The 9,036-nt window shown below is 47.5% G+C and overlaps 1 protein-coding gene across 6 annotated transcripts; it reads right to left on the reverse strand.

Moving 5' to 3' along the window:
* Positions 1 to 2,316: 2,316 nt before the first annotated feature.
* cchcr1 (coiled-coil alpha-helical rod protein 1) lies at positions 2,317 to 8,735 on the reverse strand. Of its 6 annotated transcripts, none has more exons than XM_035526822.1 (19): positions 8,563 to 8,735; positions 8,210 to 8,257; positions 7,825 to 8,074; positions 7,094 to 7,169; positions 6,896 to 7,003; positions 6,621 to 6,784; positions 6,295 to 6,394; positions 5,919 to 6,029; positions 5,686 to 5,820; positions 5,379 to 5,489; positions 4,816 to 4,922; positions 4,600 to 4,712; positions 4,402 to 4,477; positions 4,138 to 4,259; positions 3,896 to 4,051; positions 3,594 to 3,695; positions 3,346 to 3,497; positions 2,799 to 2,934; positions 2,317 to 2,708 (listed from the first exon to the last, which is right to left on the reverse strand). In XM_035526822.1, the coding sequence occupies exons 1-19, from the start codon at positions 8,624 to 8,626 to the stop codon at positions 2,593 to 2,595; spliced, it is 2,247 nt and encodes a 748-aa protein (XP_035382715.1). In that variant the 5' UTR covers positions 8,627 to 8,735; the 3' UTR covers positions 2,317 to 2,592. The 6 variants fall into 6 exon arrangements, with proteins under 6 accessions (XP_035382715.1, XP_035382714.1, XP_035382716.1 ...); XM_035526821.1 differs by having other exon boundaries at positions 8,210 to 8,272; XM_035526823.1 differs by lacking the exon at positions 3,346 to 3,497 and having other exon boundaries at positions 2,799 to 2,930; positions 8,210 to 8,272.
* Between the last annotated feature and the right edge of the window lie 301 nt (positions 8,736 to 9,036).

The following is a 9,036-nucleotide window of genomic DNA, read 5'->3' on the forward strand; positions in this document are numbered from 1 at the left end:
CTACTAGACAAATGGCACCAATTTGTATGGCCGTAAACCTGTGAAATTGCGGTAGAAACGCATGGAACTGGTTAGGAGTTTGGCACCAGCACCATACCAGAGGAAAAGTGCCATGTGTGACACCACAGAGAAGGGCAGCTCAGGGCAGTGGTGTGGGCACCATGAGAGGACATGCATAATACCAGCGCTAGTGCTAGCTATTATTGATAATGTAGGGGATTACACTGATGTTGACTAACACACTAGCACTTTTTGTTTATTGCACTTATCTTTGTCTAAGATACACCTTATGTATTTGTACTTCGAGTCATCAGCAATGATCCCTGTATTTCTACAGTATTCTAGTTCATTGGTATCTTGGGCTCTAACCTACTGTACAGGCTAGGGATGTGTTCTATGAGGAAATGACAAAGCACTTTTGTAAGTCGCTGACCAACGTTGTGTTCATTTTTGTTATAAAATCATATGTTGCTAATGTTTTCAATAGAACTATGTGAAACTATCTTGTGTGATACTAATTTAAGTACTTAAGACCTCTACATAGTTCTGAATACTTAAAGACATAGGCAGTGTGACTACAACCATAATGCTACTTTGAGTTGAAAAGAAAAATGTATGACGTCACTCTCAATGACACGATAATGATTCCCACAAGAATGTAGGAGTTGACATTGTATTTCCTTTCTCCCTGAGACACTGTGCGCCAGGGGCTTCAGGACACAGAGTCTCCTCATCGATCAACAAGTGCGTCCTCTTAAACCAGCCTGAGGAAACAACAGGCTGTTGAATTTTCCCCGAGCGTTCGTCAGCTTGTTCGTCCTCTAAAAGCATCCCTGGGGAAACGCCCACCCTGTTGTGACCGCCTCCTGCAGCTTAGCAACTCAGAGCAGACCGTCTGTTAAGCAGCGTGCATCCTCACGTGTTCTAAAACCCAGGAAGGATTTCAACAGCCCAAAGTCCTCTGAGAAAAAACGTGCGAGTGTGACAGAGAGGAAGATGTACCCAATATTTCAGCTCGTTCAGTACATGACGGTCTTTCTCTCTCTCTCTCTCTCTCTCTCTCTCTCTCTCTCACACACACACACACACACACACACACACAGATTTCAGAATCTACCAGTGAGCTTCAGTAATGGCCTCTCCTTACTCTCAAACACCTGACACACCTTACAAAGGTGAGAACCGACTAATGAATTACAGATTAGTGTTTATAATTAATCGGTTAAGGAATTACGGATTACAGATGATAATCAGGTTTGTTAACGACACATGACACGTTACATCCGTGAGAATCAGCTAATGAATCAGGTGTGTTAAGAGACTTGGGCATTAAAATCTGTAATCAGTCGACTGTGATCAGTGACCTTCCCATGTCAGAGGGTCAGGAACATGCGTTGAGGCCTTTTGGAAAGCCAGTGTGGTAGACTGTGAACAGAGTCTGCAACTGGGAACAGTTAACAGAACCCTTACAAATAATGGAGTTGACAAAGTTAATTTTAGTGGAATTTATGAGAATGGCTTTTGGTAAGAGAGGAGCTCTGCTTAAACTCAAACTAAACACTACAACATGAAGAAAGATGGTCTAACCTGTCCATGGGTCACAGCAGTCTGGACGGCATGGACGAGTTCGGACGAACGGGGAAAAACAAGTATTACAAAATAAGCAGGATAATAAAAAAGATTCTAATTTGTCTAATTTTAAGATACACATCAACCTTTAAAGCTTAAGGCTGACATGATGATGACATGTCAGTGCCAAGGGCTGGAGGAATGTTTATGGCCCTGTCTGCGTTCATCTATACACAAAAGCATCAGGGACCAGGAGCTGGACGTCTGGTGGGTTGGGCGATTTGTTGTGGGCACCACCACTGCCTTTCCTGTGGACCTTAGGGCTCCTAACACTACAGTCAGCGACATTCTAACATGAATGAAGCTGTAACAAGTGTCTGTAAATGACCGGTGACACTGGTGAATGGCTTGTTGGCCAAGCACACCCTACAGTGCTAACATACTGTCCTCGTCTGAGACACCATGTGCTGCCATAGTTCCCCCTGAAAGTTTCCCCACATGGCTGACATGTAAGAAGCAGGTGGATTCTCCTAGCAGCTGTGTGACTTGTGTTCATCGTAATATTACTAGTGATCCAGTCCGATGAGAAACTTAGCGTAGCATGTTGCTCAAGGTTTTGGGTAGATCTCAACACCTGGAAAATTAGATTCTGCATTATGTTCATCAATCTTATATACATATCAGGAGTGTATGTGAGATTAACAGATTAACAGACTGTGTTGGTAATTCCAACAAAACACTGAATGTAACCGGAATGGTGAAGCAAGAGTTTGACACACAACGCCGCATTTCGTTAAGGGGTGTAGAGAAGTGCAGAATTTAATCCAAAGTGTTATTTTATTAGAACAAAATATCTGGTATTCACAAATCCCACAATATCTTTCAGAGTGATGGAGCAGTACAGGTACATGCTCGGTGGAAGCGTGAGAGAGAGAGAGAGAAGTGTGTATGGACCCAACGAGGCTATGCAAGTTTCAATAGGACTGAGAATGCTCGGTCTTTGGCCACGTGTGTGAGTGTGTGTCACACTGTGGCGTGGTCTTCTTGGCCATCTTCCTCCTCCTCCTCCTCCTCCTCTGAGCCATGGATGACAGCAGAGCTGAGAGAGTGCACCTCCCCCAATACACTGAGCACACAACCTGACACACACACACACACACACACAGAGATGTCTAGTCAGTGCGTGCGTGTGTGTGTGTGTGTAAGAATGTGTGATCGCTGTTTCTCACCCTCTTGCTGCTCTGCACTGCCATGCTGCTGCTGCTGTTTATGTTGTTGTTGTTCCAGCATGGCTCTAGATGTGTGGACGGCTGCTCTCCTCATCCTCTTATACTCATTCATCAGGCCTTGCTGCTGGACTACTGCCTACACACACACACACACACACACACACACACAAATGACTCACTGCCCCTGTGGACAAGCCCCAGAAGAGCCCCTCATCATGGCAGTGAGACTGGTCCGCTGGCACCAAACACCCTTTGTTTCTGCAAAACATTAAGCCAGCAGATCCTGTGTAGTTTGTGGAAGGTAACCTCGTAGATAATGAACACATCTTAAAACCTCACCCAGCCTCACCAAAACCTCACCCGACCTCAACCTCACCCGGTCCTGTTCTGTGAAGTGAACACTGGGCTGATGTCTGGCCTTGCGGGCCGTGTTCACTAGGTGTCACAACAGCTCGCCAGGTGTCTAAGACTTATTAGTGTTCAGGTGCCGGTCAGGCTCCTGTAGCGACAGGACCGAGTCATTAGTTGCGTCTTGTGTGTGCTTTACCAGTAGAATATTGCGGTCTTTGTCCTTTTCCTTCAGCTGTGTGTGTAGCTGTGCGGTGTGTCTGTGTGTGTGTTCGGCGTGGAGTCTCTGTGCCTCTCTCTCCTGCTCACGCTCTCTCTCTGCATTCCTCTCCACCTGCCGAAGTGCTACCACTACACACACACACACACCCCTTTTAATCAATAAGTGTGCATGTGAGTAAATGCGAACTGTGCACGTGAATGTGTGTGTACACAACGGATGGAAACCTGCTTTAGTGTGTTCTCTCCTTGCTGTGTTAAGTTGAGCCTCCATCTCTCTGAGCTGCTTATCGCATGATCTCTCCATCTCTGAGACCCTCTCCTGCAGAACTACACACACACACTTATTACCTAAACAGGTAAGGAAATACCACTGTACAGTAAAAGCGTGTTAGCCTTGGTAATACTACTGTATACTAAAAGTGTGTTCTGTTACTCTGTGATCATGGGGGAATTCTGCTGTGTATGTGCTTGTTCTCTTATCCCTCTGGCAGTGCTGTGTGTGTTCATGTGTGTGTGTGTTCTCTTACCCCTCTGTGTGTTGAGGGCCTCAGCGCGGAGCTCTGCGATGGTCCCCTCCTGTTCCTCACACTGTCTCTGTGCCTCCGATCGCCTCCGCTCACACACCTTCAGCTCCTCGCTGCTCCGCGACAGCGACTGCGTCAGGAGACCCACCTCTCTGTCTACTGCACATGCACGCACACAGTACATGAGTGGACTTGCATGCAAGTTCTTTGGTTGTGTGTGTGTGTGTGTGTGTGTGTGTACGTACACTGCTGTTGTAGGTCCCTCAGAGCGTTGTGGATGAGTTCTGGTGTACGTTTTAATTCCAGGGTGAGCTTGTCTCTCTCGGAGCTCAGCAATGCCACCTCTGACTGCAGTCTCTCGATGCAGCTACACACATACACCACCATTTATCCTATATGACTTGATGTAAAAGCCAGCCCAGTGCCCTTCTGGCGACTGAGTGCGTCATGAGAACGGTGGCATTGTTTCAGCAGTGTGTGTGTGTGTGTGTGTGTGTGTGCTTGCACACCCATTAGAGGCAGTGGGCTCTGGAGGCTTTGTGGCCTCTTGTGCTTTCCGTAGTGCTTCTCTCCTTAACAGCAGCCCTGGAAACAACACACACAGAAGATTGTTCACTCACACACACACACTGCTGAAACAATGCCACCATTCTCATGACACACTCAGTCGCCAGAAGGGCACTGGGCTGGCTTTTACATGCACACACCGTGTACAGTGTCGAGACGTTTGGTGGCGAAGGTGAGTCTGTGTGTCAGATTCCTCATGTGACCCTGCACAGCTTCCATCTGACCCTCCCACTCCTCAACACAAAGCCCAACCCTGCGTGCGCGCACACACAAAAAAACCCCACACAACACAACAGTGTTTAAGCCAAACTTAGATTTCCTTCCTTGGGTCAAGTGTGTGTGCGCGCGTGTGTTACCTGCGTGTGGTATCAGTCACATCTCTCAGTGATTTCTCACTGATCTCTTTCTGTTGTTTTAGTCTCTCATTTTCGTCCACAGCACTACACAACTGCTGCTGTAGCTCCTACACACACACAACCAGACACAAGCCCACAACCGACACACAACCACAGACAAGCCCACACAACCCTCCGACACAAGCCAAACCACAAACCCACAAACGACAACAGACACAAGCCCACACACACAAGCCCAACCACACACAACCACAAACGACGACACACAACCACAGAAACAAGCCCACACAACCCCACACACCCACAAACGACAGCAGACACACAACCACACAAACAAGTGCACACAACCCCCCCCACACACACACACACAATGTGGGAGTGAGTGAGGGAGCCATTTTTCTTTCTGGTACTGTGTGTGATGGCACAGCACTAAATAGAGCAGAATAATGTGCCAGAACCAGGACAGTTCAGAAAAGTACTTTTGATTTGGGCTGTGTGTGTGTGCGCACATGCATGCATGTTGTGCAGCTCTAGTTGGGCTGTGTGTGTGTTTGTGTGTGCACCTGTGTGTGTATGTTGTGCAGCTCTAGTTGGGCTATCTTGTCCTGGAGGTTGTGCTGTAGAACACTGATCTGAGACTGAAACTTCTGAACCTCCTGCTGTAGATCAGACACCTACAAACACAAGCACACAGACAGACACGCACGAACGCACACAGAAGGAACCGGTGTTCACTTGAGTGAATTTCAGATCATTCTAATATTTAACGTTACATCGCATGAGGCCTGCACACTCCACACCTCCACTTTCACTCTACACCTCCTCTCTCTAAAGCACTGTCCAGTTGGAGTTCAGCTGTGGGTGTAGTACCGTGCTGTGCAGGTGGCACTTCTCTGTGTGCAGCTGGGAATCTCTACATCGCAGTTGTACAAGCAGCATGAAGACTTTCTGCCTCCACAAACCCAGCAAGCGACAAGCTCTACAGTCCTTGTGGAGAGGATCGCACTACACACACATCATGTCACAATAAACCTGCATTAAGCTTTTTTTAATGAGATATCAATGTTGTGTTTGACAGGGGCACGTTTGTGAGTGTGTGTAACCTGTTCTCCCAGCTCTCTCTCCTGTATGTCCAGAATGTCGTTGGCTGATTTCACACGCACATTCAGCAGCTCAATAGACAAACACAAAGACTCCTTCTCCTTCTGTAACCTCTATACTCTCTCACACACACACACACACACACACACACACGAGATTCAAAACTGTATTGTAGTGAAGTGCACAAGGCTTACAGAAAAACACACACACGTCTTTAAGGTTTTTTTTTTACCCCTTAGTTATGTGTATAATTTATGTCTCACCGAATCAGTGTGTCTAAAGTCCATGTCATACACTTGACTGTTTGTTAAATTACACAATGGGGTGATTTCGTTCAACTGTGAGAGTCTTAATGACAAATTCTGTCTGTGTGTGTACCTGTATGTGTGCATGCTGCTCCTCTCCTGTGTGAATGCCAATGTAGCTGCGCAACTTCTGCAGAGTCTCCGTCTGCTCCACCATCTCACTTCTGAGAGTACTGCGCCACACACACACACACACACACACACACACACACTCTTTCATATGCAGGCAAATACGATCAAGCAAACAGATAATAAAGGCCCAGAATTGGTTTTTTTAGTACTTTAGCACACTTTGTAACAGCAAACATTGACAGCATATGCACATTTATGCACACACACATGCACAGAGAGACAGACCCAGCCACGCACAGACCATTAGCACCCTCAGCAGGTGGTCACCTCAGCTGTTCCTTCAGTGTGTCCCTCTCTGAGGTCACTTCCTCTGCCTGCCGTCTGAGCAAGGTCACTTCCTGTGTAAGTGCATGAAGTGTATTCTGCAGGTCTGTGTTGGTGTGTATCTGAGCCGAAAGCTCTGCAGAGTGTTTCTCACACAACTGCTGCATCTACACACACATGCACGCACACACACACACTTGAGGTACATCCTTCGGCCCAAGAATATTGCCTGAACTTTCTTTAACCATCTTAAGTTGTCCGAGTTCAGTGTGTGTTACCTGCTTGTGTGTAGCTAGCTGTAACTGGCGTGTCTCTTCTTTAGAGTTCTGATGTTCTCTCTCCCAGTGCTCATGCTGCAACACACACTCCTTCTGGAACTTTGAAAGCTGAACACACACACACAGACAGTGAAGTTATCCTTCTTTTGGTGTTGCTAAGCAGGATTGTACTGTGTGTGTGTGTTCGTTACTGTGTACCTTTTCTTTATTCTGTTCAAGCTCAGCCTTGCAGCGAGTGAGTTCAGCACACAGTGCCTCATTATCACCACAGTGCCTGCAGCAGTCACACACACACACACACGCCAAGAGGCTACACCATTAAGCCACTCTAGCATATTTACCCCATGTTGTTCTTGGCTCCAGATACAAATCTCACTATTATCTACCAGAGCCCTGACCTGGCTGCAGTTCAGGCTGAGGGCATGACCTCGTGTGAACCCGTCAGGTTCCCCAGCACCAGCACAGCTGCCAGTCGCTCTTTTCTCTGCGTGTTCCACATTCTGTCCCTCTTTTCTCTCTGTGGTCTATATTCTGTCCCTCCTTTCTCTCCATGTTCTATGTTCTGTCATTTCTTACTCTGTCTTTCTGGACGCACAGGTTAAGGACAGCAGTGCTGTGATCTATAGCCTACAGCACCCTGAACAGTGACCAGGGCTGAGCTGATAAACATCTAATAATAGCAACGCGTTTGCCATAGTGGCCACCTGCTTTACGTCTCCAGAGCTTGAAGTTTTCACTGCAGAACTAAATCTTTCCTAAAGCAATGAGACACTCTATGCACGTGGTCACCAAACTCTAGGAATACACACGGAAATGTTCTGAGACCAATGCAGTGGTGATCAGCTTCATTTAATCTTTTATCATGAAAGCCGTACACTTGAGCCCTCTGTAATGCTGGTATATTGTACAGCCAGGCAGGGTGTGTGTACCTCCTGATCTTGCTCTCTTGTTCTCCGAGTCCCTCCCTCAGTCCGTCTCCGTGCTGCAACAGTAGCCTCTGGTTCTCTCGTCGGAGCTCCAGTAGTTCCTGCTGCGCACGTTCGACGATGACCCACGGGTCCGACCCTGGAGGGCGGGGCGAGCTGACACCCGCCACGCCCACTCGGATGGACGGGGCGGGAGGCGGGCCGGCGAAGTGAGACGGTGTCAGCAGAGCAAGGGAAGCCACATGTCTCGCACCTGTGAGAGAGAGAGAGTGAGTGAGTGAGTGAGAGAGAGAGAGAGAGAGAGAGATCGAGAGTGTGTGAGAGAGAGAGTGAGTATGTGTGTGTGAGAGAGAGAGTGAGTGTGTGTGAGTGAAAGAAAATAACCCACCTGTGGTTCGACTGGACAACTTTCCGTGGCTGTGACCAATGGCGTTACCTGGGTAACCAAGAGCTGCGTTGCCAAGATACGGTGGAACAACTTATCGAGCGAGCTAGCCAACCACCCTTAGGTATGTTATCAAGCTAGCTAACCTACTTAGGTATAAATCAGGTAATAGCGACATAAACGAATACGACCTGTGACTGTCATACTTGGCGAAAACCTAAATGAGTTGTTGAATTCACTAACAGTTATTTAGACGTGTGGTTAACTAAGGTAATTAAGCAGCTAACGTAGCTAGCGCTCACTAGCTCTGCTAGCGTTAGCTAGCTACAGCTGTCCGTCGGGATAAATGAACTTACCGGGCACGTTTGCTGACAGGAAGTCGGACGGCGCGTTTAACTTTTCAGTATTCCACCTTTCCATCGTCACTACAAATCCTCTCACAATAAATGAATAACTGAGTAAATGAATAACTTGTGTAAAATGTTATTTGCGAAATCGGATCGCTGCGCAACACCGCGAGCGCTTCCAAACCGCCGTTTGTTTTAAAAACAGCCGCGCGCAGAGCTACAGGTCATGCGCGCCTCGCGCAAACCAGTGCTGCTTTATCCTGCCAGCAGATGACGCTACAAACACCACTACAGATACCCCCCAATTCATCTACAAACACCACTAGATACCCCCAATTCATCTACAAACACCACTAGCTACCCCCCCAATTCATCTAGAAACACCACTAGCTACCCCCCAATTCATCTACAAACACCACTACAGATACCCCCCAATTCACCTACAAACACCACTACAGATACCCCCCCAACTCATCTACAAAC

This window comes from Electrophorus electricus, chromosome 6, assembly GCF_013358815.1.
Source record: "Electrophorus electricus isolate fEleEle1 chromosome 6, fEleEle1.pri, whole genome shotgun sequence".
NCBI lineage: Eukaryota > Metazoa > Chordata > Actinopteri > Gymnotiformes > Gymnotidae > Electrophorus > Electrophorus electricus.

Bases quoted from the DNA above. Each gene is read 5' to 3' on its own strand.
- cchcr1 (XM_035526821.1), bottom strand. From the start codon at position 8,626: ATGGAAAGGTGGAATACTGAAAAGTTAAACGCGCCGTCCGACTTCCTG. The intron at 4,052-4,137 runs GTACGTACACAC...GTGCATGTGCAG, and splicing joins GAGGGACCTACAACAGCAGT to TAGACAGAGAGGTGGGTCTC. The intron at 2,709-2,798 runs GTGAGAAACAGC...TGTGTGTGTCAG, and splicing joins CAGTGCAGAGCAGCAAGAGG to GTTGTGTGCTCAGTGTATTG.